This window comes from Diplotaxodon limnothrissa, linkage group LG7 (genome assembly GCF_057381915.1).
Source record: "Diplotaxodon limnothrissa isolate DT_005_m linkage group LG7, D_limnothrissa_male_GT1.1, whole genome shotgun sequence".
NCBI classification, from domain to species: Eukaryota; Metazoa; Chordata; class Actinopteri; order Cichliformes; family Cichlidae; genus Diplotaxodon; species Diplotaxodon limnothrissa.
This window is the reverse complement of record NC_140602.1, coordinates 53,612,015-53,625,388: the sequence shown is the minus strand read 5'-3', so window position 1 is coordinate 53,625,388 and position 13,374 is coordinate 53,612,015. Positions and strand designations below refer to the sequence as shown.

Genomic DNA, 13,374 nt, shown 5'->3' with positions numbered 1-13,374 from the left:
AAACGATCACTATGGCATTACTGAGAGTTGAAAAACTGTCTAAAGTCTTTCATCTTTAATAAAATGATCAGACTTCTGTTCTACCAGGTGTAACAATTGAGTTTAACATCCAGGCATCAATGAAAACAGAATTTATGACATTTAACGGAGTTAGAAGTTAGCAGGAAGTTAGCTCGCTAGCTTCTATCTAAATGCAATATAGCATGTCCTGACTGCGGGGTTTTGGAAACAAATTAAAGCGTACAGCTCTGTTATCACTTCCAACATAAATGAAGACAGAAAACTAAACAGCAGTGACGTTTGTAGGGTTACTGAAGTTTGGCTAGCTGGTATATAATGATGTGCTATGTGACCGCTAGCGACTCAGCTATGTTAGCGTAATATAAACAAGCTAACTTTTTTCCCACTCGATAAAAGTTAACGTTAGTGTTCTCGGTGGTCAGGAACAAATGTAATCGCATGGCAGGATGCTGTAAAAGGACCAAACTTCAGCCAGGAGAACAACTGAGATAATCCATCCACAATAGGAGGTTAGTCATTCATATACTGCTGCATGGACTGGGCTGTAGTTACATCCTAAGGTTTTAAAAACTGAGCTTAAATAAATGATTAGTGGTAATAAAAGCCGAGGGAGGTCAACAGTGATCACTGACTGTTTTAGGAGCTTTTTGAGATTAAATAGAAGAAAATACAAAACATTAAACATGTTAACAACACAAAAGCCATATTAAACGCAGACTACTTTAGGCCCGGAAGTAGGATTCGTCACGTCATCACTTAACGACTGGATAGCAGGGCCCTAAGAGAGCTGTGCATAAATGAATCCCAACAAACCTCAATAAAGTCAGACAACATTGTAATGAATGGGCTCAAATTCCTCCACAATGATGTGACAGACTAAAGCCATCTAGTTACTGTTGCTAAAAGTTCTGAATCTTCTGGTGTACTAATTTTTCAAATGTACTTTTTTTTTAGTTAAATAAGTAATGAGACCGTATAATGTGTCTTCTGTTGTTATCTAATTTAAGAGCTGGTGATGACCAGATAATTTTTTATTATGTCCTAATATGTAATATTTTGCAACATACTGCATACTGTACAACTAGACACTAGATACACTACACACATTTATGCCACTTAATGTTCACTGCATATTTGCACATGGACACATAGTTGCATGGAGACCTACATAATTTGACCATAATGCTTTTTTGGGAAAAAGAACATAAAAAAAACTGGCGCATTGCTTTATTTTTTCACCCATATACATCATCGTAGAAATGAGCTCCAGGGGAATAATACTGCACACAGCATTTTTTTTTCGTTTGCTTGCTCTAATTCAACATGTAGGCCTTATGACTATACTTAGAATTTACCTTAAAATCTTTCATTACATATCAAAACTGTGTTTCTCTTTTTTCCAGTTTGTATGAGGTGCGGCTCAGTGATTTTAACTCACTGGGCTTGGCTGTGTCTATGGATGTGTGTGCAGAGGGGTGTCTGTGTCGTACATAATGTGTATAATGGCCTTGCTCTGCAGAATGACAGCAACGTAACATTAGAACGGTTTGCCTGAGTACTATCGCTAGCGGGCCAAGACATCAGTGAAAGCTATCACTGGCACTACACTAAATATTCATTGCTAGCACACTGATTATTAACGTAGAATGGAAAAGATATATGATAGTCATAGTTATGCTGACAGGCAGACCTCTATACATTAAAACATATTCAGAACACAGAGGAGTAGATGTGTTTCATGCATGTTGAACCGTAACTAGACAATGATTGAATCTGTAATAATAATTTAGTCTTGAAAAATTAAGGCTAATATAATATAATTATATTATATTATATATAATATAATATAATTATATTATATGCCAATTATAATTGGCATATAATATATAAATGTGGAGAGACTCCCAACTCGACCTAACTAGTTGCCAACTGGTTTCTATAAAAGAACGTGCCTATGTTACGTTGCCATGAAATTGCTGTTGTACAATAATCCTATTTTTTTAGGAATCTCTACTTTTGTGTTTACCAGTTCATTTATGGTAAATGAGCTGGTTTTTACATAGTGCTTTTCTACTCTGAGCACTCAGAGCACTTCATATAACATGTCTCATTCACACACATTTATATAAGAACTTTTTTCTACATCTAAGTGCTTGCTATCTAACATTCAACTCTGTGTCTTATTAAGTGTTATTAATCTAATTCAGTCTTATTGAGTCTGTCTTATTGCTGCTCTATTGCTGGTTTGATGAACCAAAGTTGCTTTGATCACTCATACACATACCTGCCGTTCGTCTTCAAAGAAACATTTTCAAAGGGCAACAAAACCACAAATTCATTGCACATGGTTGCAGTAACTTTGGTGTTGCTGCAATCTCAAACCACCATTTTCCCTAACGTGACTGCAGAATCTGTTTTTCATGTTTATGAATACAACAATGAATCAACAAAAGTGCAGTTCAGTGTTAAAGTTCTGTGTTTTGCTAATCTGTCAATCCAGATTTCACCCTCCTGCCCACAGACACTGCATTGTTGGGAAGCATTTGCTGAAATACTGCTGAAAACCTCTCAGTTCACTGATAGAGACACAGTCCTTGTAGAAGTGTGTTACTCAGCACCATCTCGAAATGCCCATAGACACTTATTTGAAAAGTTTTTTGAACCATTACCAAAAATCATCAAAATTGCATGTTGTGAAGACAGGACACAACTCACTCAGTGTGTCACAGTCAACAGTGCTTTATTATAGTTCTTTTTGGATACCCTGGCAGTTACCCACTGCTCCACCCCACCCCTGCACAAACCACACTTCACCACACACGTATTCCATCAAATCAAATAAAAAAAAAAAGATTAAAAGGTTTGCTGACTTTTTTTTGTTAAGGCCTTTTTTCTCCTGGGAAGTTCTACTGCTTTGGATGTCAATTTTTCCTACAACTTACAATGTCAATAAAAGACGAGGTCACTTAACAATAACATAATTATGTGTCATTATAGGATGTTTGCTCAAACAAGTAGAGGATGAGGATTTATTTATTTTTCAACAGAAGAATAATCACAGGAAATGCACTCATTCTTCTGTTTACAGGTAATATTTTGGTCTGTAGAAACGCACTGGCTCAACAACAAGGTGGTTATTCAGTTAAGTTGATCTTATAATTTTATGATTTTATTTTTTTATTGTGCTGTGGCAAACAATGTTCCCAGTAATAAACATGGCATAGGGATAAGACAACAGAAAAGAAATAGAAAACAGAGCAAGTGTAAAAAGAAATTAACTAACCAGGCATCTTTTCCACTTTAGAAACAAAGGTGGCTAATTTAACCTTTTTTTATGCATTATTAACCAACCAAAATGTTTCTGGAGCCAGAGATTTTCTTTTGCATTGTGTTTTGATGGTCAGTAAAAATGAAATGAAACAGCAACCTGCTTCATGCCCCATTGGAGTACGCGGTCTCCCACCTCAGGTTGAGATTTGTAGTGGCATAATGACAGTGAGAACAGGATGCAAGCAGCCTCTTAACAGTTAGGTTTTTTTTGTAAATGAGACTCTCGATCTCACAGCAGGAGACCACTCTGTAATTAGTGGCTGACTTTCACGTCCTCTCCTTTCTGTACTCAAGCCACACCATGGGATTTGAGAGGAGAACTGGGGAATTCTGATAGATAGATCGGAAAGAAGAGGCAGAGAATTAGAGAGAATTCCTCTCTGTGGAAATGATGTCCTCCCACGCAGGAGAACTGGCAGACAGTTCTTGGACAAAAGGTTTTGCCTGCTCATTAGATAAGCAGGAAACTAGCAAAACTCTTCCAAGCATCCTCACTCTCTCGTCCTCTCTCCCTCTTCTCAAAACACAAACACGCACATGCTGACACAAATCGATGTATACACAGAAGACATTCACGTTGGAGCTGCCAAACTAATACACGTAGAAAGGTACAAAAATATTTTGAAGCTAAACTGGCATGCACGGACTGGTTTTAAAAGAAGTCATGTTCACCATTTCCACCCTCCTTTCATTCACTGGCGGTTTGAATCTGACTCATAACAGCATTCAGTGCAGTTTCTTCATTATAATCTGCTATACAATCAGGCTCCATTTCCCAGTGTAGCCATGACCTCCCCTCTCAGTTCAGAGTATCTGCAGGGTCTTATCCATCTTCCTCTTGTGCGTCTGGGTATTTGAGCTGAGGTTGTGCAATTGCTGCTTCTCAGTGGCAAAATATAATGTGTTACACACAACGATTCATTTCTAAAGGAGTGAGATAGTGGCTGGTGATTAAAAAAATAATTGTCGGTGAAACATAATCTCCTCCACAGGTGAGCAAGTAACTATTCAATGTCTGCCCCTGATTTGACTAAAAAGGAGGATGGTGGATGGTAGTGTATACAGCAGTGCACGTAGTATAGAGGAAGAAATAAGGGGATTTAATTTGTGTCATTATAATATTATACATTATATCAGTTTGGATTATTTTTATTTAGCCATTTCTATCCACTTCAGTGTTTGCTAGTCCCCATATCAACTTACATATTATTCTGCAGAAATCTAATTCAAACTCTAGCCAAAATAATTTGTTTGATTTGTGTAAATTCAACCAGTTAAAAAGACAAATTGCTCAAGTATACATGTGCGTACATGTTGTGATAACGGGGCCTTACCTTAGCTGGGGTCTCCCTGGCTGTTTCTGAATCTGACCAGCGATGTTTGAGTTGAGAGGAGCTGGGCACACATTCACAGAACGTCTGCATGGGACAAACAGATAGGGCCACTAGTGTTGGCGTTTGTTCAAGTCACATGTGCAATCAAGCATGCGTGCACATGCAAACAAACACACACATACATGCATAGACGCACAGGCTTTGGATATATACTCCTGAAAACAAGTAAAGGAATACTTTTTAATCAGGGTTTAGCATCAAGTCAATTAAACTTGTAGGATATTGATCTGGCAGCAGAGGTTTGGTGTTAATGAAATTAAAAACAGGTGCACTAGAGGGGTAACAATGAGCACCCACAATAGGAATGGTTTTACAGGTGGAGACCACTGACTTTTTCCCTCCTCATCCCTTCTGACTGTTTGGCTAGGGCCAGTGTCACTACTGGTACTGTGAGCTGAAATCTGGACCGTACAGAGGGTGCAAAGGTCCTAGCACATTGGACCTTGAGGGGATTGAGGGGATTTCAAGAGACAGGCAGTTATTCTAAGGGAGCCGGACAGAGCCATAGAAGGTCCTTAACCCATCAGCATGACCAGCATCTACTCCTTTTTGCAAGGAGGAACAGGATGATCACTGTCAGAACTACAAAATGACCTCCAACAGACCACTGGTGTTAATGTGTCTGAGAAAACAATCAGAAAAAGACTTTATGAGGAACCTACATCCTCTAAAGGGCTTCATGGTCACTGCAGAGCACAATGAAACCAGATTGGCATTTGCCATAGAATACCACAATTGGTGCCAAAACTTGCACCCTGTGCTTCTCATAGATCACAGCAGGTTCACCCTCAGCACACCTGAAAGAGTCTGGATAACCATGGTGAATGTTATACTGCCTGTAACGTCATTCAGCATGACTGGGTTGGTAGTAGGTCACTGATCATCAGGGGAGGAATAACCATGGAAGGACGCACAGACCTCTACAGCCAATGGGCAACGGCACCCTGACTGGCATTAGGTATCGAGATGAAATCTTTGGACCCACTGTCAGACCTCATCCTGGTGCAGTGGGTCCTGGATTCCACCTGGTGTCCAACAATGCTCAGCCTCACGTGGTAGGAGTGTGCAGGCTGTTCCTGGAGATTGAAGGAATTGATACCAATGACTGTACCCCCACACTCGCCAGACCTAAATCTAATCGAACACCTCTGGAACTTTATGTTTTAGGCCGTCCAACGCTGCCAGGTTGCACCTCAGACTGTTCAGGTCTGTCAAAATGGAGTCTGCTGCATCATTTTTCCACTTTGATTTTCGGGATGTCCGAATTCAGCCTTCTGTACAGTAGATTCATCATTTTCATTTCCATCAAGTGATGTGGCATCCTGTCATTCCACATTACCCAATCCAATGTCAGTATAAATATTCAGCATGACTTTTCAAACGTTTCCTTTACATCTCAAACGTATCATTAAATTCAGTTTTTATGACAGGTTCAATTTCCAGAAATCATGGACAGAGTTTCTTCTAAAATAGAAAATATCAAAAAGTAACTTTTAATTAACTGCATGCGGGGAAAACACTGTGTGCAAGCAGCACTTATTCATACAGGTAAATGTGTGCAGTGTGAAATTTGAACATGCTTCAGGATACAGTATGTGCCTAGTGCTGCTTATATGTGTGTTTGTCTAGCGGTTCTAGCTGCTACACAGATAAAAGCAGAGTAATTACGGAAGTGTGAGCTTTCTAACTGCTTCCAGAGACCACGTTATTCCATGACCTTAAACACTACTCCTCCCCCACTGGAATTGCTCAATTAGCTAGGGACAATAACCCCAACACAAAAGCACACATCCCCTAGTCCGTTTAAACCACCACTCCCGATCATATTCCTCTCCAACGCCCGTTCAATCCGTTACAAACTGGATGAAATACGACTGCAGATCGCCACTCGACGGACTTTTAATAACTGTTCGTGCATGATTTTCACTGAAACCTGGCTGGACAGCGCCATTCCCGATGCGGCTATCGATCTAGCAGGCCGCACCGCCTATCGAGCCGACAGGTCTGCGGACTCGGGTAAGAAGACTGGCGGGGGGCTGTGCATCTATATTAACAACCTTTGGTGCACGAATGTCACGGTAACGGAAAAACTGTGCAGTACAGAGGTAGAACTGTTGGTGTTAAAGTGCCGTCCATTCTATCTCCCTCGGGAATTTTCTGCCGTTTACATCTGCGCTGTTTACATTCCACCAGATGCTAATGCTAAGCTAGCGTTAGCACAATTGAGCAGCAGCATCAATAACAGCCTGGTAGCACACCCGGACAGTGTCTTTATTGCGGCTGGGGATTTTAACCACGCGGACCTGAAATCTGTACTTCACAATTTCCACCGTAATGTGAAGTGTGCTACCAGAGGAGATAGAACGTTGGACCAGGTGTACACCAACATGGCGAATGCGTACAGAGCCCAGGCTTATCCCCACCTGGGTCTGTCAGACCATCTCTCCCTTCTGCTACACCCAATATACACACAAAAGATCAAGAGCACTGGGATTACAACCAAAACCGTGAGAACATGGCCGCAGGACGCTATTCCGATGCTTCAGGACTGTTTCCACTGCACAGACTGGGATGTATTCAAGGTGCAGGACACTGACAATCGTGTCGCATTGGACAGTTACACCTCCACTGTCTTGGACTACATCTGTTTCTGTGTGGACAATGTAACAACTTGGAAACGATTCCGTGTGTTCCCTAATAATCCACCCTGGATGACACACGGAGTTCAACAACTTATTCGAACGAGGAACAACGCTTTCAAATCCGGGGACCAGGAGGCATACAGTGCTGCCAGGGCCAACCTGAGAAGAGGCATCAAGACTGCCAAGCAGCAGCACAGGAGGCGTATCGAGGCCAGGTTTGAGAACAACACAAACCCAAGGCAGGTCTGGGAGGGCATCAGGGCTATCACGGACTACAAAAGAAGAACACCATCACCCTCAGCCGACAGTTCTACTCTGGCTGAGGATCTAAATCTCTTTTATGCCCGTTTTGACAGGGAGAACACCGACCCTGTCCTGTCCCCTCTCCCCTCAACCGACCCTGCTCCGGTCCTGAGCACTCATGAGCTGAGGCGTGTGTTCCGGAGCATTAACACCAGGAAGGCGGCCGGGCCGGATGGAGTGCTGGGCCGGGTGCTAAAAGACTGTGCTGCGGACCTGGCGGACGTCTTCACCTCTATATATAACACCTCGTTGTCCTGTTCACTGGTACCATCCTGTTTCAAAGCAGCAACCATCGTTCCCATCCCAAAACAGTCAAATGTCACATGTCTGAACAATTTCAGACCTGTGGCACTCACCCCCATTCCCGCCAAATGCCTGGAGAGACTGGTCATTAAACACATCAGAGCTGCTTTTCCACCATCCCTGGACTCGCACCAGTTTGCATACAGGGAGAACCGGTCAACCGAGGATGCGATCGCCACAGTGCTGCACACATTACTGAAGCACTTGGAACACAGGAACACCTATGCACGGCTCCTCTTTGTAGACTACAGCTCGGCTTTTAATACCATCCGGCCATACAAACTCCGTCCCAAACTCCACCAACTGGGACTTAACTCCTCTCTGTGCAACTGGATTGTGGACTTCCTCACTAACCGTAGACAGAGTGTCAGAGTGGGTAAGAACACCTCTTCCACCCTTGTGGTCAACACCGGTGCCCCTCAGGGGTGTGTTCTGAGCCCTCTGCTATACACTCTCTTCACCCATGACTGTATTTCCTCCTGCGCGTCCAATCTCATTGTTAAGTTTGCAGATGACACTACAGTGCTCGGACTTATATCCAACAATGATGAGACAAACTATAGGACAGAGGTGCAACAACTAGAGTCATGGTGCCACGACAATAACTTGGTCTTAAACACCAAAAAGACCAAGGAGATCATTGTAGATTTCCGGAAGAGGGGCCATAACAACCATCTGCCTCTCTTCATTGGCAGTGAGGCGGTGGAGAGGGTGAGCAGTTTTAAATTCTTGGGGGTAACTGTGACCGAGGACCTGTCCTGGGGCAACCATATCACCTCAGTTGTACGGAAGGCCCAACAGCGCCTCTACTACCTGAGGAGACTGCGGAGCGCACACATTCCCAGATCTCTGATGTTGAACTTCTACAACTGTGCCATCAGCAGCGTTCTGACGTATGGATTTCTAGTGTGGTTCCCCAGCTGCACCAAGGCCGATCAGCAAGCACTCCAGCGGGTGGTGAAAGAAGCTGGCAGAATTATTGGAACAAGTCTGCCAGAGATCAGTAATATCTTCCCCACTCGCTGTCTGAGGAGGGTGCACAGTATCCTGCGGGACCAACATCACCCTGCGCGCCACCTTTTCCATCTGCTGCCCTCAGGGAGAAGGTACAGGTCTATACAGGCCAGAACATCCAGACTGGCCAACAGCCTGTATCCACAGGCTGTGAGGCTCCTGAACTCTCTGCCCCCCTCTCACGGACAATAACCATATCCAACTTCTTAATAGCAATGAACTGGTCTGCATTGGTGCATCATATCTTTATTCTCTTCCCCCTCCTGCCCCCCCCCCCTCTTTCTTAAATAGATAACTATCATATCTGATATCATATCTCACAGTACAATAATATTGAATGGGTTGCATTGTTGTATTTTGTCATGTTTCTCAGGTCTTTGTCTGAATTTCTACGAACATTATTGCTAAGGATTGTCTTATTGCATTGGAGTCACACTGGGTTAAATATGTACACTTGGGTTTTAAGGGGTATTTATTATTTTCTTCTTTTTTTTGGGTTGTATGGAAGCCCCAAACGCAATTTCATTGTTCTTGACAATGACAATAAATAAATAAATACTAAATACTAAATACAATCCCAGCTGAGTACTTAAGAATGGATGCAGCAAACATTAGCAATTAATATATCAAAATGAGTTTTCTATCCAAGCCTGGTGTCATAAGATTTTCATTAGTGAATTTATATGACTAAGACTATATGTCTTTACACCTGTTATGAGCAGTATTATAAGATCACTTTAGAGCTGTACTAATTTTCAGTAACCAGGGGGTGAAGTAAGTTGGGTTTGGTTAAGTTTTGCTTTGGTTTGGCAAAGAACCACTGACTCTTATATTCAGCAGACATGGCATGTCCACCCTCCCACACTCATTTTTTTACCTCTGGTTTGGCCTTAGAACTATTTGTGTGCTAATTGTTAAGCTAACTTGATTTGTCTGACTGTTGTGATGCTCATAACTCATATGGTGGTTTTGCAGACACATGACTTCTAACGACATACCATTAACTTGCTCTGTTTTTGAACATGTGGCCAAGTGATTAAGGCCCCAGTCACACAAACCTAGAGACCCATCTACAACCAACTAAAAACCACTGGTCATCAGGGAAAAATATGTATTCCCCTACCAGCTGGTGAGTGGTTGCTGGAGGTTGATGGCAGTTGCTGGGAAATCGACTGCTAAAAGCCCCAGTCACCTACATCTGCTGACAAGTCAATGACTCCCTGACACTAAAGAAAGATGTGGCAAAAGCCTCTTTGGAATTGCTTTGGTTGGTCGGAGATTGGCACAGTCATCCAAAGTCCACAAAAAAACCCCAAAACAAACGTGGAAAAACACTGAGCAGCTACTTTTAAGGTTGTAGTGAAACTGTGAAAAGTGCGACACAAAATAGACACAGAGAACTTTTCCCATCAAAATAAAAGTCCACTTTTTCAAGTAGCTTAGCTAGCAGTTTGCAAGTGATTGCAGATAAGTTTGCAACCAATTTCACCTAGTGTCAGTCAACAACCATATGGAAAAGAAATAGTAAAAACTTATAAAAGACTTGCATAAGATGTGGCCTACTCCATATAGTGAATCATATAAGGTTTTACTCGTGAAAGTGGCCACTTTCTCATTACTTTCATATATTGTTTTAGTAAGTATCCAAAAAATACAAGTTCAATTTATATAATTTTTCAAGGGATCTTATATCTGTTTTCACTCTTGTATGTTTTTCATACAAGTTTCACACAAGACAGATACAAACTTTATAAGATTTATATATATCTTTTCCATATGGGCAACCTCGGGCAACTACTTGTCAACCAATGACAGAATACACATTTTACACTTGCAGCTGGTGGCAGCAAGACGCTCAATATGGCTAACTCTGGAGCAATGGGCTTATGAGCTCAAATGAGAAATCTCTAAACATTAAGCTTTCTAAATGTGGAAATGGCTGCTTATGGGGGGCAAGTGTGGCAGCTATACAAAGCCACACAGTTACTGTGTGGGCCTTCTGAAAAAGCCACACTTAAAAGAGTCTTGAAATCCACTTAAAGTTGGGAGACTGCTGATAATTCTCTCAGATTAATGCAGGTATGATGGATGCCTTGAGCTTTTTAATGTTAATATTTCAAATATAGTAGCTGTGAAAGTGCATGTTGTAAACATGCAAACAGCAGTTACATGTATGCAGTTGTGCAGCGTTGCTTGCCTTTGTGTATGTTTTGTCAGCTGCGACTTGCCGCGTATGCTACTCACACAGTCATTGTTATCTCGGCTAACCAATAGCTCACCTTTTTGCTCTAAGCATTCATTTCCAGTGTGTAAGACAGCAAGAAAGAAATAAAGGAAGGTAGTGAGAGAGAGAAAAAAGTTAAGGGTGGGTGGATGGGGGAAGCGGGAGATTTGAGAGAGGTGTGCAGAATTCTAATGAGCAGCCTTAGGGTCAGTGATAGAAATCTATGTCTGTTCTGCCTAAAACATTGCAGCTGTCTGTGCAGTACACAGAGAGCTACAGAGCTGCGTTACTAAATAAACACAGACTCCACAGTGATATGACCAACGCACTAACAAATCAGCTACATAGTAGAGTGAAAGCTACTGAATTTGTGTGTCTTACAAATTCATTTTAGTAATAAAAAGCAGGCAAATGTGTTGTGAGTATACAAAATGCGTAAATGCTTGTGTGCACCAACACACATGGGCACAACGTGTACTCCAGTTTTGTTGCAAAAGGGAAAAAAATTTATAAAAACATCACATGTGAACACATACACACAGAACAAAAGCTTATGTGTTGCAGCTGCAACCCACTTAGATTCCTGAGACTCTGCCTTTCCATTATACTGAGCAGCATGGATCAGAGCTTTAGTTTGTTCATTCCCCTGCCTGCTAATGCTCACATTGGGGTTTCATGCTGCCCGTGCACACAAACATATACGCACGTGCCCCACAGTGACACACCAATATCTGTGGAGCTTCTTGTTGGCAGTGGTCCCAGCTTGGGCATGACTGCTTGGCAGTGTTTGTCTAGTCCAAAACTGACTCCACAAGCTCCACCAGCGGAGAGGATTTACACTTAATGGAATATTTGGGCTTTTTATTGGTTGGACCTTACAAGCAGAATCCTATCTGATGAGGCACGTCTCGATAAGACAGAGAGGGCTCAGACTTATCCCGGGCGTGCCTGAATGTGTACGTGTGTGCTTTTTCAATAAGCGTACCTATGTATTTGCATGAGTGCATGGATAGTGTGTGAATATAAATATTTTAGGCCAGTATCCCCAGTCTATCTAAGAATATTTGGATTGTGTGAACGTGTTGTTCTTGGGATAATTAGTTCGCTTTGCAGAATACCTTTGCGTGAGACTGTGTGACAGGGACTTTAGCAAGGTGTGTTTTAGCCTAGTGCTCACTAAGCTGATGGAGTAAAAGAGGCTTTGCATATATTCACTTGTGGGCTTACAAATCATTTAATGGGACTTGCAGATTGGTAAATGAGGGGACAGAATGATGAAAAAAGCAGAAAAAGGGGGTATATAAAGCAGGATGAAAAGCAGAAGGATATTGTGTAGGGGTGAAAGCCCTTACATAGTTCAGCAGTGTTTCATATAAGAGATTATCTACTTAAGTGTGCATTCTCTGTAGACACTGCTATACCAAACAACACTCAAAACCAAACGGAAACTTTATTAGTGATAAAATAATGACTAAGTGTATAAATTTGTGCCATTCCTCCAAAATAAATTGTGATGTTCTCTAGCTTGTAATCAGATCTTAAGATAAACTATAATACACCTTGAAATCTATAATGAGACAGATTAGTATTAAAAATATACATTTAATCTAACATTTTAATACCTTAATAACAATTCATGCAGTTATTTCAACAAGTTATTTTCCAAACCCACAAGGAAATATTAATACCCAAAATAATGACTTAAAGTAATTTGATTACATGTAGATATATTATACAATGTAAAACATTACATTTAACAGAATCTCATCAAAACAAATCTACTTGATTGGTATACATTCAGTCTATATGAAGCTTTTTTTCCTTAATGATTATTTATCTGATTTTATATACATTTGTATCAGCTGTGTTTTACTCACACAATTGCGTCCTGTTTATGAGGGCATTGAATCATTTTTGAGTGTATTTTACATTAAAATATGGCAATGTAAAATCACAAAGAACTCATTAAGTTCTTGGATTTTAAAGATAATTTGGGGCTGTTTTAAATGGGAGTTAATCCGAATCTTTTCTTTTTTTAAATTTACGGTCATTTATTTCTTGAGGGCTTGTTTTGTTTTTTTTCTCGCTGAGGATTCAAATGTCACAACCCAACAAAATAAACATTGTCTAATCATTAATTCAG

At 41.2% G+C, this 13,374-nt stretch overlaps 1 protein-coding gene across 1 annotated transcript in view; it reads right to left on the bottom strand.

The window, feature by feature from the left end:
* The window catches only part of fibcd1b (fibrinogen C domain containing 1b), a 126,118-nt gene that overhangs the window by 89,459 nt on the left and 23,285 nt on the right, over positions 1-13,374 (bottom strand). Inside the window, exon 2 of the mRNA XM_085359928.1 lies at positions 4,686-4,769. Coding sequence (XP_085216054.1) covers positions 4,686-4,769 — 84 coding nt within the window. The remainder of the gene's footprint in view (positions 1-4,685; positions 4,770-13,374) is intronic.